We start from the raw sequence: 17785 nt of genomic DNA, 5'->3' as shown, positions 1-17785 counted from the left end.
CTGACAAATTTGGTGCAATTCCATCCAGCGGTTGGGACTGTAGTTGTGGCTGAAATCTCTATGGAAGTTAACATTGGAAAATCACTTTTGGTTTTGCGACCAGGAAAATGCTTGGTACATTTGGCCCTAAGTTCCTGAGTCGTGTAATGACTGGCTGCCAGCGTCATGAGAAAAATGTTGCTGGCAATCAGAGTGTTTGCTCCTGCAGGAGTCTGAATCCTGCTGGAGCAATTTTGTCCCAAGGCAAAAAAGCACCCTGGGCTAATCCGAACACTATTTTTAAATGAGTGCTATTGCAAACCCAGCGGTCCAGATATACAAATATTTTTATTGTAATGTCTGTTTATTAAAGAAAAAGAGAACAAACAATCAAGAAAATTAGGGACTCATGCCCGAGGAGATTATCCATAGCATAATATCACATTCAAGGCTATACCTTATAGTAATAAAAAAGTGGCAACCCACCAGGAATACAGGCCAGGCTGTTTAAAAAGAAAAGAAAAAACAAGAGTCACAGTGGCAGGCCTTTGCCAATATAAAACCTGTGGCTTGGAGGAAGGACTATGTGGACTGCCCCTTCAGATTTCAAACAGTATCAACTTAATCCCAGGGTCAGGAAGATACATTCGGTGAGAACTGAAAGGCAAAGACTATAATCATAGTTCAATTGGTCTGGGGGGGGGGAACATCCCCAAAAAAAACAAGTAGATCCCGGTAGAAGCCAGTAACCTTTAGTCTGACTTTGGGCAGGACCTTCCCACCAAATGTTAAAGCATCTTCAGCTGAATGCATAAAGCAAATAACACAAAATAAACAAAAAATAAAGAAAGAAAGGAAAGATTAGAGAAAACCATCTAAGGAAACTTCCCTGCTGGAGAAATAATCGAAGGCTGGATGCGCCCCGGAAATCCAGGAGCTGGGTCAGGGACCAAACGGGGTGTAGGTGTCGAGGAGGCATGTCTGTGCCGTTTGGGGGGGGGGGGGGGGGGGGGTCATTCCAAGGATTCTGGTTTATGCCCCCAAGCGAAGTGCTCCAAGGAATCCTAAAACAGTTGCAGGGCTCTTAATCTGCGGGGGACCATGCGAGAATGCTCTGTCCTAGAAAGATGTTGTATTAGGGGCTGCCAAGTGCGCTCAAAACGTGTGTCTGTATGGTTAATACGCGCCGTAAATAATTCCAAGGCCAAGACACCCCAGATCCGAAGAAACCAAACGGCGATAGGGGAAGAGTGTGGTTTCTTCCAATATAGGGCAATAGATTGTCTAGCCACTCCCAATAGTTGAAGAATGAGGTGCCACTCCGCATTCGTCATGGCTGTCAGCGAGGTGGGTTTAATACCCAAGAGCGCAACCAATGGGAAAGAAGGAATCGGGAAGCCCACTATCTCCTTAATAACACTTAAGACCTCTTTCCAAAATAGAGTGAGACCGGGGCAGGACCACCAAATGCGTACAATACCCCCTCTATCTTTCAGGCATCTCCAGCGTGTCGGGCAGAAGTTAGGGAACATCTAGTAATACCACTGTGTCATCAGCTTGTAAGCCGATTCACACTGCAGGGTGCTTCAGTCCCTAGGTTTGCCCTTCCACACTCAAGCCCAGCCCTCCGGGGGGATATCCTTGTCTAGATCTATGCTCCAATGCGACTGATAGGCATGTGGTGTTGGAGGTGAGGAGTGTTGCAAAACCGAATAGGTTTTAGAAGTGAGACCCCTTGAACTCTCAAACTGGCGGACCAGAGATTCAAAGGGGGTGAGTTGCCTAGTGGCCTCCTGGGTATAGATCTGGGAGCTAAGCCAATGTCGCAGTTGGTAATATTCCATACGCGCCCCCTGCGGAAGATGAAAAAGTTGTTTACATTGATCAAAAGTGTGTAAGTTAGTACCCTGAAAGAGATCTTGTACGACTCAACAGTCACCGTCCGACCAGGCTCCAAATGTGCTCATCAAAGGGACAGGGTTTGTCAGATTATAATCCTTTTTATTCATCCCTCTTTGCTAAAACCTTCTCTTGCACTAAATGGTTATCAGTGGCCCACTGATTCCTGTATTCGATCATCATGGAAGCATGTCTTTTCACCTGTCATATATTTACACCATAAAACTGTGTTTCAATGTGAATTGTCTCTATCTTTGGTTGCCCAACAACACCACCGCCCCCTTTTTACCAAGTGTGTAGAGCGACCTATGCTGATGGCTGTATGGCCATAGGCAAGAGATGTTTTGTTGAGTGGATTCCATGGGGCAAGGGCCCAATGGAATACTTGCTTCCACAAGGCAATACCACACCCTAAGCCCTTCCCAACGAATTGTGATGAGAAAATCCCTGAGTCCAGCAACCTTCTCATCAGTTCCTCTTGTGCGCCTTGTCATTGAGGTACCCGATTCCCTGTTCTAAAAATGGTCTCCAGCCTCTCACTAACTCCTATCAGCTCTTTCCTGTATGCTCCAATTTGCAAACTCCCATCCTCTCCTCTCTCCCTCATCTTTGCAATAGAATCCCCATTTTTAAAATAAAGTTCTCTCTTTTCCCCTGTGCTTCTGTCTCTCTCATGAACCATATCATCACGTCTTCATCTGTTTCCAGGATCTCCCTTCACTTCTGTATCCTCTCAAATTTTCTTCCAGGCCTGCACGAGTTTGACTCCATGTGTGACCCAGAGGTGAATGAGTTCCGAGGGACAATGCTGCAGTTATGTGATGAGATGGCAGCTTTAAGACAAGGCATGAGCTGGCAGGCCTGGCTGGAGTATAGCTTTCCCCGTCAGCTTGAGCCATCCACTAATGTCTTCAGCATGGGAACTATCCGTATATCCTCCAAGACCATAATCAATGTCAAGTTTGAGTCCAGTGAGGTAAGAGAACCTGGGGAGGTGGAGTTCTAATGTTTGTTTGTATAGCTTTATGAACTGCCTTCTTCTGTCGCATAGACTTACTGGGTAAAACAAATCAATGTGTTTTGCACAAGGGTGTACTCTTTGCCAGCTACTAAAGAGAGCTTTTTAATGGCTCCTCAAGAGTGACCAGTCATCTACAGAGAAATTCTTAGCATGTTTTTTTGGTATACGATCTCTTTCTTTTTAGTTTCAGTGACTTTGTTTTGATGGTGGCAGTGAGCGAGGCTGTATTCAAGGAAACTAAACTCAGTAGATGTTTGAGTTTGGAACACTAAATCCAGTCCCCAATGAAAAGTTCAGATACACCTCAGTTTAATCTGAAACCCTTAATAGCACCACAAATTATAGCCTGGGGCATATTCTGAGGTTTCTTTCAGATTTAAATCTTTTTTATTTTTAGCAGTAGCACCAGTGAATGCAGTTTCAACAGGAAATAAAAAACGTAGAACCTCTCAGCATAGCTAACTGTTTCCATCCCCCAAGATCATCAGTAAAACAATTCAGCAATACATGGGCAGAATATATTTTTGAATAGCAAAACTGAGATGGTCCCAATGCACATAGACAGGGGGAAAGAGGACGCAGGAAGGCACCAGAAAGAATTTAACATCAAACTGTAATTAACCTAACCCCTCAGTCATCCCCCTACTTCTCCTAGAGAAGTTATATCAAATACACTCACTGAGCATACTTACAAGGATGATCATAGGTGGGTCACATAATGAGGCTTCTTCTAGGAAGCATAAATAATCAATGACACAGATAGTGCCTCATCCAGTAGTGTCAGTTAAATAGGGGAGACCATTTTATGATAACGGGGAAATGAACCACAGCATTTTCAGGATCATTTTTTAACAGTTCTGTAACATTCAGTCTTGTTGAAGTTTTAATTTACTGGAAGTAGTTTTGGGCCAATTCATTGATATTGCATGTTGCCTAGGGTAGAAGATAACGCTACTTCAGTGCAGTTGCATGCAATTCTCATTGGTTGATCCACCTGTCAAAATCCCCTGCTAATGGGCTTCTTTAGCTGTTTTCCTGGCTGGGCCATCACCGATTACTTTTTGTGCTCTACCTGCAAACTGACTTTTTACTCTGCCACTAATACTACAAACTACACATGGTCCTTTGTCTGTCATAAGTTGCTCTTGTGATCAATCTAGACCCAGGAAAGTTAAAAACCAGCTCATTATTTTGGAGCACTTGGGTTAAGCATTAACTGCAAAATCACCAAATAGCATAAAAAAGCCATTTAAAAAAATGCAAGTATCTCCTTTTCACTGTACCCAACTCTGGCGTCACAGTTGTATTGCTGCCCAACTGAGTGTGTGATCCTTCTGATGACACCCACACCTTTTATTTCAAGTTACTTCTGATTTCATTAATACGTTATCATGACCAAAAGTGTGCAAGACAGTGTATTCCCAACATCTGACTCCTGCTGGCATATAAGGGTACAACAACTCCCAGCATTTACATTAAAATAACTCAACATTAACAGCCAATTCAAGCATGAATGTGCCCTCTTGTGCACTCCTAGGAAACCAAATTATGGTATGTCTCTTACTGACGGAGGGCCAGATCTGGACTACAATGATGATGAAGTACACATATGGACATCACACGTCTGAAGCTGGAACCCTCTAACAACATGTCCTTTGTTCTCCTCTTGACTTAATTGGATCAAAGTTTACAAAACAGTTTCTTTTCTCATGCTTGGCTGTTTTACACCACTCACTAAAGAATGAACAAACACATGAAGTATTTAATAATGCTTCAGAAAAGGGGGTGGTGATGGACAGAGCATCTGAGTTAAACAGAACACTCATACCCAGTCAAAAGATCAGGGCTTGATCCATCACCGTTTTTTAGCTCACTGCACCATCCCAGCTCAGAACCTGGCTATATGCAAATTAATCTGACCCTGGCCCAGTGCATCATGGGAACAGGGCAGACCAAACTACCAAGCCAATTCTTTACTGGAAAGGAAACAAGCTTCCGGGGACCGGTTTCTGGAATTACAGCCGTCTTCGGCCCGGCTTGCTTGAATCCTGATGGTGCAGTGAGCAAGAGACTCACATCTGAGCATACCCTGCCACTCCTATAGTGGCCAAAATGATTCAGAAAAGGGGGTGGTGATGGACAGAGCATCTGAGTTAAACAGAACACTCATACCCAGTCAAAAGATCAGGGCTTGATCCATCACCGTTTTTTAGCTCACTGCACCATCCCAGAACCTGGCTATATGCAAATTAGTCTGACCCTGGCCCAGTGCATCATGGGAACAGGGCAGACCAAACTACCAAGCCAATTCTTTACTGGCAAGGAAACAAGCTTCAGGGGACCGGTTTCTGGCATTACAGCTGTCTTCGGCCCGGCTTGCTTGAATCCTGATGGTGCAGTGAGCAAGGGACTCACATCTGAGCATACCCTGCCACTCCTATAGTGGCCAAAACGATTCAGAAAAGGGGGTGGTGATGGACAGAGCATCTGAGTTAAACAGAACACTCATACCCAGTCAAAAGATCAGGGCTTGATCCTTCACTGTTTTTTAGCTCACTGCACCATCCCAGCTCAGAACCTGGCTATATGCAAATTAGTCTGACCCTGGCCCAGTGCATCATGGGAACAGGGCAGACCAAACTACCAAGCCAATTCTTTACTGGAAAGGAAACAAGCTTCCGAGGACCGGTTTCTGGCATTACAGCCGTCTTCGGCCCGGCTTGCTTGAATCCTGATGGTGCAGTGAGCAAGGGACTCACATCTGAGCATACCCTGCCACTCCTATAGTCCATCACCACCCCCTTTTCTGAATCGTTTTGGCCACTGTAGGAGTGGCAGGGTATGCTCAGACATGAGTCCCTTGCTCACTGCACCATCAGGATTCAAGCAAGCCGGGCCGAAGACGGCTGCAATGCCAGAAACCGGTCCCCGGAAGCTTGTTTCCTTTCCAGTAAAGAATTGGCTTGGTAGTTTGGTCTGCCCTGTTCCCATGATGCACTGGGCCAGGGTCAGACTAATTTGCATATAGCCAGGTTCTGAGCTGGGATGGTGCAGTGAGCTAAAAAATGATCTTTTGACTGGGTATGAGTGTTCTGTTTAACTCAGATGCTCTGTCCATCACCACCCCCTTTTCTGAATCGTATTTAATAATGCATCATCTTATTACTAAATTCTGCAATTGTTGTACCCAGACGCAGGAAATAAAGATATATATCCCCCTGCCTCACAAAAGGCTGATGAAGTGCTGTATACCTGCAGTTTCTCTCATCAGGTATGGTAGAAAGACTGGAAAGCACTTGAGCTTCCATTTATTGTTTTTCCCTCTACCAACTTACAGGTCCAGAAACAATAGCTTGTTCTCCCAGGCTAATTTACACCAATCTAACCTAGTGATAGGCTTCACCTCTTACACCTTCTATATAGGAGGCTTCCCAACCAAGTCCTACTGGTTCCTGTGAACCTGGCTTTATGGAAAGTAATTTGACTCGGGCTTGATACACTAACTCCCTCTGTTTCCTAGGAGCAACCTGGGTCTGCTCAGGGTAGTGCCCCATCCACACACATCCTGCTTGCTCTGCTTATCATTTTGTTTGCTTTTGAAGAGTTGAGTTCCAAACTATAGAGAGGTGGCTAGGGTTGGACAGTCTACATAAGGCTCTAAGGTGGGGACAGATCCACAGGAAAAGAAAAAAATAAGAAGTAATAGAGGCCATATTAGCTGTGCACTGACAATAAAATTGATGCACAAATATGACACACCTGAAATCTCTATTTCCCACTCATAGGTACACAAAACCTGTCACAAAGTATGCACATATAATCTGGTAGATCCTTCTAAAATACAGCTGCTGTCTGAAAAGGATTGATGATTTAGACCCGGATACAAGCTCCCTTGTGCTGTTGACCTTTTTATTTTTGAACCAGCCCCCTATTAAAAATGGGAAATGTGGACATATAGCAATGACTCTTCCCCTAAGCCCTCCGTAGTAGTCTATCAGTTGATAACAGGAACCCAGGTAAGGTCCAGTGGCCCGTCGTTGGTAAAACAGAACACAAGTACAGCATTACAAGACTGTTTCTGAATCTCTTGAACAAAACGTTCTGTTTCAGATACAGCTCAGCATTGGAGGCAAGTTATCTTCCTGGCACTGCTGACCTTGCCTGAAGGCTGATGTGGTCCCTCTCCTCCTTCTCCTCTCCTTGGGATGATCTTTGACATGTCTTGAAATGAATTTGCTTCTTGTGCTGAGACTATCTTGGTATTACAGCGGCATAACACTCTTTCATGTTTTGGTATCCATCAGTCTTTGTTTTGATATAACAACTGTATCTCATAAGTTTGATGTCCTTTGTTTTGCTGCAGGAGAGCTTTGCATTCCAAATTATACCTAAGGAGTTCCCACTTGCCCTTATTTGCTTGGCTCTGAAAAAGAAAGCCACAATTTTCCGCAGTCGCAGCCAGCAGAAGCCTGAGGATTACACCCTAAGGGTTAACGGCATGTGTGACTATATCTATGGAAACTACCCTCTGTGCCAGTTCAAAGTAAGTGCTGCTTATTTATTTCCGTCACTGCATCCCATGCCCCATCGATCGAGGGTACCACTAGATTTATGATTGTGGAATGTCAGGAGTGCTGAGTGGATCAGTAGACGTCACCTTCAGTTTTTAACTTCCTGCCTGTGGTGGCTAAGTTGTGGAGCAGGATTCATGAGGGACCCCTTAAAAGGTGCTAGATGTATTGCTTTTTGGCATTTGGTATGTCGTATGGCTTATACTTTCTCAGTAAAACTGTGCGTTTGTTGGACAACATAAGCATCAAAATTGTGCAAGACTGATCATCAGGATGTGTTGGCCTTAGTCCTGCTAGCACACAGTGCACCATCTGTATACCTAACTAGGGAAGGTGACAGGTGGAATGTGTAACCTCTGAACATGACAGCCCTGTCTCCCCAAGGAAGTCGTGGTAACCGGTCTATAACCTTTTCATTTGGTTACTCGTACTTACACAAAGAGACGCACACGAAATACACATCATGGCGTTTCAATGTTTATTGAAACATTATGATTCTTATGTAAATTACGTCTGCTGCAGTAATCATTTGAAGGAAACAGAATAACGTGATCAGCATTATGTACTGTACAGAGAATATATGCTTGAATACAAATACTATTATATTATGTGCTCATACCTAGCACAACCTAACTAGTGTTCCTAGGGTGGGTGAATCTGCCAGAATCCCTGTAGGGTGATCTATCTCCCTAGTTACTTGTGGGTAAGTGTCATCAGGAAGCGTCTTGGTAGAGAGCTGGGCTTCACCCCTCGCAGGAGGTAAACAGGAATCAGCAGGGCTGGAGTAACGGCATGGGGCGACCTCACAGTGCCTGCGTAATGCTCCTCTTCCTAAACAAAGGAGAGATGTCGTTTATATAATAAACATCACCCATGTTGCCATGCTGAAGTTCTAGCCAGGCTGCTATTATTGATTTTACCCTGACAAAGCTTTCGCCGAATGAACAACAATAAACAACATTATTTTGCCCATTGAATGTTAGCTTTTGTACGAAATGTTCAAGGTTCTGAAAATGGGCCTATGAAGATTTGTAAATGTAAGCAAAGTTATTTTGTGGAACAATATCCGTACAAGCATGCAAGCAAAAAGTTTTCAAGTATCAAAGTTCAAGGAAAGATGTCAAGTTTAAACATGAACATGCAGAATGATGGTGTTCCTACCCAGGCCTTAAAGTTACCCCATGACAGCAAAGTGCACAAACTGTTGTTAGTATGGCATAACAACACTTTGTGAAGCTCCTTTGACAACCTTTGCAAAGTACATTCTATGCATAATTCTAATTCAGTGGCAACAGGAGTTGGGACAAAGCCTGGAATAGGCATGGTATTTGTAGACCATTAAAGAGTAGACAAAGAAAATAAGCAAAAACGGTGGAGAGTTAAAGCAAGCAGTAATATTTTTGTATGATACTGCACCAAAGGTTACTAGAAGAGAAATTGTAGGACAGAATTCACTTGACCACTGTTGCAATTCTTTACAGAAATTGGGTGGTATTCAGCACCCAGTGACATTTATAGTTCACTTTGGTTTTTACTAACAAGTTCTTTATAGGGGTGATCAGAAACACATCTCGTATCTTGGTGTAGTGTCAGGTCGTTTCTTTTGGTGCTGAAGTAGTCACTGGGTATTGGCCCATACCCCATTTGGTACTAGTGTTTACCCTTTGTGTCCCAGGTGATCCCTACTGTTGTCCTCCCATTTGGTTGAATAAATTACTGCCTTTAGGTTTTGACTTTCTCTACATAGAGAAGGGCAACAGCTAAGGCATTCCCTAGGAGGTTGTATGGGTTAAAAACTGAAATACTGTATGACACCGAAAATAACACTGGATAACTTCAGCATCAATGTCAGTGCCGTAATTTTAAAGATGAGTAGTATTTTTTTTTAGCTGTTAGGTAAGATACAATACAGAAAAAGCAGACGTTGATAGTTCTTCTCTGGTGGATATATGATCGCAAAGTTTATTTCTCTTCCAGGGGATCCTCATCAAAGTCATAAGCATTAGAATATTCCCGCCCATGCGCGGGACCCCGGAAACAATATATTATATGTGCCCCACATATATTATAGACATATATATAAATATATATATATATAAAAATAAGCAATTGCAGCCAAATAAACAATAGAGCTGGAATATGCAGTGAAGAATTTCCACAATACAGTGAATTCTGTATTAGAAACATGAGAAACAACACCAATGCTTGTTTAGAAACTGTTTTAATGTACAGAAAACAGCAGAAATTCTCATAACAAACTGTAAGCATATACAGCTCCCAGGCTGCATTGCAAAATCCCAGTCTAAAAAGACTGAAAAGCTAACCTGTAGCTGAATGCACTAAAACTGACGCTGTGCCTTTAAGGCACCTCTGCCCCTAGCTTCCCATCATGCCTCAGGGGTTACAGTTAGGTCAGTTGTTCTTTCCGGCTCCTTCAGGAAGGACCCTGGATACACAGCTCCACACTTTTCTGCCTTTTTCAGTCAGAAAGTCTTCTAAAGAACAATTTTTTTGATTTACTTTGACTTTTCACATCATAGTCAAGTAAATAACTGCTTAGCAGTCAATTTTTTGTGAGGTTTTTTCCTTTTAGGATGCCCTCACTTTTTGATGATTGCCCTTCTTGTGGCCACAAGAAGGCAAAAACAGACTCTCATGAGGTCTGTATTTTATGCTTGCCAGAGGATCATGATCCTAAAGACTGTTCTCATTGTAAAAAGCTGTCTGACAGAACACTTAAAGACAGAGAGAGGAACAGACTCTATAGTCTGGCCCAGAAATCCATGAGAGGAAGATCTGCGGAGAGAAAGAGTTCAAAGAGACCCAGAACTCCCTCCAAAGGCAAGTCAGAACGTCCATCAACCTCAGCACCGGGCTCGGCGCTGAAAAAACGACATCTGATGGACAGTTCAAGAGAAAAAGCTCCGTCGGCGTCGAGATCGGCATCGATGAGGAAATCGTCGTCGAAAAGAGGTTCGCCGTCGTCGAGGAAAGCTCCGCCGTCGTCAACTAGGCGACGATCGGCGTCGAGAGAAGCCACGAGATCGCCGTCGACGAGAGGTTCGGCTTCAAGACATGAGTCAACTCCGCCGCCGTCAACCAGGCGACGGTCGGCGTCGAGAGACAGATCACACTCGCCGTCGTCTCGACGTCGACAGGCTTCGAAGAGTGTAACACCTCCGTCGACGTCTCCACGGAGGCGCTCGGCGTCGAGGAGCAAGAGCCCCCTCGGACGATCGTCGTCGAGGAAGGGATCATCTAAGGCACGTCGGCGCTCGTCGTCGAGGATGTCCGATCCTCCGCCGTCGCCACATGCCAGGTCGATGACATCTCCGTCGCCGACAGATCAACGTCGGCCGACGTCGAGAGCTCCGTCGACGGCAGGACTAGACCGTTCGACGTCGAGACCTCCGTCGACGGCAGGACTAGGCCGTTCGACGTCGAGACCTCCGTCGACGGCAGGACAACGCCGTTCGACGTCGAGACCTCCGTCGACGGCAGGACAACGCCGTTCGACGTCGAGACCTCCGTCGACGGCAGGACAACGCCGTTCGACGTCGAGGGACCACAGATCATCGTCGAGGCATTCAACGCAGAAAGTTATCGCCCCGTCGACGCCACAGAGGCGTTCGACGTCGAGGGAAAGGCTTTTGAGACGTCCTCCAACACCGGTGAGACGGAGATCACCTTCAGTGCCTTCGACAGTCCTGGTGACACAATCTGCTTCACTCCATTCCTCCTCAAGTGCCTCGGGGTCAACCGGGTCATCTTCAAGGAGTAGGAGTCCGGTTCAGAAGAATCCCCATCGGGGTTACACTTCACATATAAGACTTTCGCCAAGATGGTACGCTCCTTTGAGTAATTGGAAGGATTCTAAGGCACCAGAGAGACTTCAAAGGTACTTGAGTCCAATCCACAGGTCTCCTCTTCAGCAAGCAGAAGAGACAGAGCGATCACGCTCACGAGAGAGAAGAGTGGACAGGTCACATGCCCCTAGGGTCTCCCGATCACCAAGGAGGGAGCAACCCAAATCTCGAACACCGAGAAAGGAGGTACGAGATGTGAGATCGAGATCTCCAATACATCAGAGGGTATCACGTTCTCCTCGAAGGGAGGAACGACCTAGGAGATCTCCGGTGAGGAAGGAGCATTCTCACCACAGGAGAAGAAGAACTCCTTCATCCTCTCCTCCAGCTTCGCCTAGATCTTCTAAAGGGGACTACTCTCCGACGCTGGCAGACAGCCCTCGCTCAAGAGCTTCCCCTCTGGACGACGTCAACACGTATTTGGACGTTTTGCAAAGGGGTGCTTACAAGCTGAATATAGAGATGACCACTCCAGAGGTGTCCACTACTGTGATTTTTGAGACTCTTCATCACAAATCATATGCACGGCCGTTGCTTCCATTAGTCCCAGGAATAATGGACCCAATCAAAGAGGTTTTCCTCACGCCAGCAACGATCAGAGCAGTTCCGGCACGTATCCAGAGAAAATATAGGCCGGCTGACTCAGATCCTATCTTCGTTAAAGGTGAGCCTGCAGCGGACTCAGTTATTGTAGCCTCAGCTAGGAAGAATCACACGGTCGCTCCTTCTTCGTCAGTTCCTCCTGACAAAGACAGCAAGACGCTAGATTCTTGGGGACGCAAGGTGTGCAACACAGCAGCTTCATCCCTAAAAGTCTCTAGTGCATCAGCCCTTCTGGGAAGGTACGATAGAGCCCTATGGGACTCCATGGAACGATTCAAAGAGAAATTGCCCAAGGAGGACCAGAAGGACTTTGAGGAGACCGTGACGGAGGGCTGTTTGGTGGCAAACCAAATGATTAGTTCATCAGCAGATAACGCCCTTCTAGCTGGACATAACTACTCACATGGAGTATGTGCGAGGAGATCCTCTTGGCTGCGTTTAACTGGGCTCAAGCCAGATGCCCAGCAGCGCATACTCAATCTGCCTTTTTCCGGATCTTCACTCTTCGGGGAGCATGCCGATCAGGAAATGGCCCGGATGAAGACCGAGTTAGACACAGTAAAGGCAGTAGGTCTGGAGAAACAGAAAGCACCGTTCAAACGACGCTTCAAGACCAACAAGAACCGGGGAGGCCAACAGAGGGTTCAAACCCCTCAATGGTCTCAAAACAAGCCGCAAGGAAAGCCACAATACAGAGGAGAAAGGTCAAGCAGAGGTAGAGGCGGACATAATCAATCCTCTACCACACCTAGAGGAGGCAAGGCCTGAGCAGTGGCTTCCTCTGTCGCCGTTACCCACTCCAGTGGGAGGAAGTGCTGCACAACATCTGGCAGAGTGGGTCAGCATCACGAAAGATCGGTGGGTGCTGAATATACTGCGCAATGGATATGCGCTACGTTTCAGGAAGAAACCACAACCGGCTCCTCCAAAAAAGTCTTGCTCGTACCATCTGGAGCTCCTCAAAAAGGAGGTGAGCGTCCTCTTAAAGAAAAACGCAATCGAAGTGGTACCTCTCTCCCAAAGGGGGAAAGGAGTGTACTCAAGATATTTCCTTGTTCCCAAAAAGGACCAAGAAGGCAAATTCAGACCAATTTTGGATCTTCGACTCCTCAACAAAGTGGTGGTCAAAGAGAAGTTTCGCATGTTGGCACTCCATCAAATATGTCTTCATCTACAGATCGGAGACTGGATGTGTTCGGTGGATTTACAAGACGCGTACTTCCACATTCCTATTACACCAGGTCATCGAAAGTACTTGAGGTTCCTGGTAGGGTCCAGGCATTACCAGTTCAAAGTGCTTCCTTTCGGACTCAAATCCGCACCAAGGGTCTTCACCAAGTGCATGGCAGTGGTAGCGGCGTGTCTACACAAAAAAGGTCTCTTTGTGTACCCATATCTAGACGACTGGCTCCTGAAGAGTCCGTCTCCTCGGCAAGCCACCAAAGACTGTCACCTGTGTCTCCAACAGCTACACAGGCTCGGCCTCCATGTAAACTCAGAAAAGTCGATCCTGCAGCCCACACAAACTATCCACTATCTGGGAGCAGTTCTAGACACAAAGTTAGGAAGAGCGTTTCCTTCGCAAGAGAGACTTTCTTCCATGGGACAAAAATGCAAAAAGTTACTTCAGATTCCTCGTCCAAAGGTGCGAGACGTAGCGTCTCTGTTGGGCTCCATGGCGTCCTGCATCTTCCTAATACCGAACGCCAGGTTGAGAATGCGGCCTCTTCAAGAGTCGGTGGAGGATCAGTGGGACCAAGCGTCTGGAGATTGGGAGGATCGAATCATCCTGTCTCAAGCAGCGCTGACCTCAATACAGTGGTGGACTCGCCCTCGGAATGTCCTGCAGGGAGTCCCTTTTCAGCAACCTCTGCCTTCTCTGTCTGTGGTAACGGACGCATCTCTAGAAGGCTGGGGTGCTCACATGGGTCATCTTCAGATTCAGGGTCGCTGGTCGACCAACCTTCAGACATACCACATCAACATGCTGGAACTTCGAGCGGTTCATCTGGCGCTCAAGGCGTTCCTTCCAGCAATAACAACGGACAAAGTCCTGGTTCAGACGGACAACACTACAACTATGTTCTATCTGAACAAGCAGGGAGGAACTCGATCTCGCCCTCTGTCTCTGGAAGCCCAGGCGATCTGGCACTGGCTTCTGGCTCGGGGACTGTCGGTGGTGGCAGTACACCTTCCAGGCGAGTTAAACACAAAAGCAGACGCACTCAGCAGGCACTTCGAAGATCAGCCAGACTGGGTGCTAAACGACGAAGTGGTCGAAGAACTCTTCCGTTGCTGGGGTCGTCCAGACATAGACTTATTTGCGGACGACGAAAACGCCAAATGCCACGCCTTCGCGTCCAGGTTCCACCGGCCAGGGACGCAAGGGAACGCTCTCCTGCTGGAGTGGACAGGAATGTTCGCTTATGCTTTTCCCCCTCTGGCACTGATTCCGAAGGTGGTGGCCAAGCTCATCAGATCGAGCATGGACATGATCCTAATTGCTCCGGATTGGCCGCGACAATGGTGGTATCCAGATCTGTTACATCTGTCGCGGTGTCCACACAGACGGCTGCCGTGCAAGCCAGACCTGCTGAGCAAAATGGACGGGAGGATCCTGCATCCCAACCTCCAGTCGCTGAACCTGACTGCATGGCTCCTGAGGTCTTGCAATATGGACACTTAAATCTGCCTCCGGAATGTATGAATATTTTAAGAGAGGCGAAGAGACCTTCCACAAGGACGTCTTATGCGTTCAAGTGGAAAAGATTTTTCATTTGGTGTAAGGACCATGGCTTTGATCCCACCAAAGGGCAAGAAGAGGTAGTCCTACCATACCTCCTATACTTAGCGACATCAGGGTTGAAATACGCTTCTATTAGGGTTCATCTATCTGCCATAGTAGCGTACAGAAAATCACCTACACAAACATCGTTTTTTCAGGTCCCGGTGGTGAAAGATTTCCTTCAGGGATTAAAGAAGGTCTATCCCCCTGTGAGAAATCCTTCTCCTCCCTGGGAGTTGAACCTGGTTCTCTCCAGACTGATGTCTACACCGTTTGAGCCTATACACAAGGCCTCCTTGCAGCATCTCACTTGGAAGGCGGCCTTCTTGGTGGCAATAACCTCTGCGCGCAGGGTTAGCGAGATTCAAGCACTCTGCACCAAGGAACCTTACACTGTGTTTCACCACAACAGAGTAGTAATGAGGGCTCACCCTTCTTTTCTTCCAAAAGTGGTATCGGATTTTCATATAAATCAAACGATTACCCTTCCTTCGTTCTTTCCTAATCCATCGACCCCAGCTGAGAGGTCGTTGCACTCGTTAGATCTTAAACGGGTGCTAAAGTTTTACCTAGAAAGAACAAAGGACACCAGAAAGACAGACCAACTCTTTGTCAATTATGGTGCAATGAGGTCCGGGTTTGCAGCTGCCAAAAGATTCATCTCCAGATGGATTGTCTCTTGTATCAAACTAGCATACCAGCTGGCTGGCAAACCTTTGTTGCAATCACCCAAAGCTCATTCCACTAGAGGGAAAGCAGCCACAATAGCTTTTTTGCATGACATTCCTATGTCAGAAATATGCAAGGCTGCGACATGGAAATCAGTCCATACCTTTACAAGGCATTATTGCCTAGAGTCTGATTCCAGAGCGGATTCTCAAGTAGGGCAAGCCTCCTTGAGAAACCTATTTGGGTAGAAAAAGGCCTATTTTTGGGCCTACGGATACAAATGTTATCTGTTGATTCCTTTGCCCGCAGGGATGAGGTGAGGCTCGCTACTCTATTCTAATGCTTATGACTATTGATGAGGATCCCCTGGAAGAGAAGGATTAGTTACTTACCTGTAATCCTAGTTCTCTTCCAGGGGTATCCTCATCAAAGTCATAAGCAACCCTCCCGCCTCCCCGGGCAAAGGACTTTGTTTATTTAATAGGAGATGTTTTTTAACCTGTTATTACCATGGTTTGGTTTTCAGTCTCCGAAAAGAACAACTGACCTAACTGTAACCCCTGAGGCATGATGGGAAGCTAGGGGCAGAGGTGCCTTAAAGGCACAGCGTCAGTTTTAGTGCATTCAGCTACAGGTTAGCTTTTCAGTCTTTTTAGACTGGGATTTTGCAATGCAGCCTGGGAGCTGTATATGCTTACAGTGTGTTATGAGAATTTCTGCTGTTTTCTGTACATTAAAACAGTTTCTAAACAAGCATTGGTGTTGTTTCTCATGTTTCTAATACAGAATTCACTGTATTGTGGAAATTCTTCACTGCATATTCCAGCTCTATTGTTTATTTGGCTGCAATTGCTTATTTTTATATATATATATATTTATATATATGTCTATAATATATGTGGGGCACATATAATATATTGTTTCCGGGGTCCCGCGCATGGGCGGGAATATTCTAATGCTTATGACTTTGATGAGGATACCCCTGGAAGAGAACTAGGATTACAGGTAAGTAACTAATCCATCTCTCACATGCTGGGTGCGCATTTTTTATTAACATTCATCTTAAGATCAATGTTATCCTATAAGTAGTGAACTGGGGTTGAATGTGAGAACTTGAGAACTCATTGGGTCTCTGACTTTGTCAAAGACTTTTTTAGGCAAAGGATTCAGGTTTGTGCTAGGTGTTTAGAGGTTGAGTTTCTGCATCAAACCTATCAAGTTGAGTTTTCAGCACCAAAAAGAATCCAAAAAAACCCTAAGCGCGTCAGGCATTAATCATGTCATTGTCCGTTGAATCGGTTCCACTACTATGTCAATTGGTAACATTTTTAATGGCAGTAGATACATGTTTTATATAGGGTAGATCCCCTCTAATTTTATGACCTTGGTGCTATTGATTTTAATGATTTATAATCTTGATTAAATTAATAATTTTTGTTACGATGGTATTAATTTGAAATGTAATATCACCGGGGTTACCATCACAGCAAACTGATGCACTTTTTGAACATTAGATCATTCGAAAGGATGGAAAATGAATGTTTAATGGTCGATAATATTTCCTTATGATATCTATGGAAAAGTATGTAAAGCACACAGTCACTTTAATCTGTATTATGTAATTCAAGATTTAAGGTGGCTAGATTTGGGCTCATCAACAAGGTTTTAAACTGTATATATGGGATTGTTTTTTGTATTATGTGAAGAAAGAAGATCTCTTGTTTTAAAATGTAATTGTGTTTTTTTTGGTTAATTATGATGCTGTGATTGCAATGATTTTAAATAATCAAGCAATAAAGATGATATACTACTAAGTGCATCACACAAGCAACAAGAACCCCCACCCCCAGTGAAGCCAGTGACACAGTTCAAGGTCTTTCCAAGTTCCGGTGTCCAATGTCAGTGGTAACAGGAGTCTGTTCTAGTCATCAATGTTCGATTAGGACATAGCTTAATTTACTGAAGTTCAGGCACCAGACACAGGTTAAGAAAATCAGCTGATGTTTATCTGCACAATGGGGTCAGATTTACTAGTGAACTAGCACCCACTAAGGAACCTCTGAGGTTATTAAATTAAGATTCAATTTTCTAAGAAGCTACTTTTTGAAGATTAAATATTTCTGTAGCTGGGTCCATATTGGATCAAGGACATCTACTGAAACCAACTATTTTATACTGTGAAATTACTTAAGGGTTAAGGCTTCAATTGTGACTTCAGCAGTCAACGTTGTCCAGAACCATAAGGGCAAAAAGGATGATTCAAATGGTTCCATCCAGAATTAGGATAACGTCTGTGAGCCAGTGAAATGTATCCTGCACCAGGATTGTAAAAGTGTAGTATGTGTTGGTCCTTCTCAGACTTTAATGAGCTGAGGGCAGGGCAAGATTACTA

General features: G+C 45.2%; 1 protein-coding gene across 2 annotated transcripts in view; it reads left to right on the top strand.

Annotated features, from left to right (window-relative positions):
* Positions 1 to 17785, top strand: part of PIK3CD (phosphatidylinositol-4,5-bisphosphate 3-kinase catalytic subunit delta) — a 628820-nt gene that overhangs the window by 169481 nt on the left and 441554 nt on the right. For both annotated transcript variants that reach the window (XM_078642291.1, XM_078642292.1), the window contains exons 5-6: positions 2628 to 2854; positions 7263 to 7442. In XM_078642291.1, coding sequence (XP_078498417.1) covers positions 2628 to 2854; positions 7263 to 7442 — 407 coding nt within the window. The remainder of the gene's footprint in view (positions 1 to 2627; positions 2855 to 7262; positions 7443 to 17785) is intronic.

This window comes from Lissotriton helveticus, chromosome 5_1 (genome assembly GCF_964261635.1).
Source record: "Lissotriton helveticus chromosome 5_1, aLisHel1.1, whole genome shotgun sequence".
Taxonomy (NCBI): Eukaryota; Metazoa; Chordata; class Amphibia; order Caudata; family Salamandridae; genus Lissotriton; species Lissotriton helveticus.
Note: the sequence above shows the minus strand (reverse complement) of the source record. Positions and strands in the feature narration are given on the sequence as shown.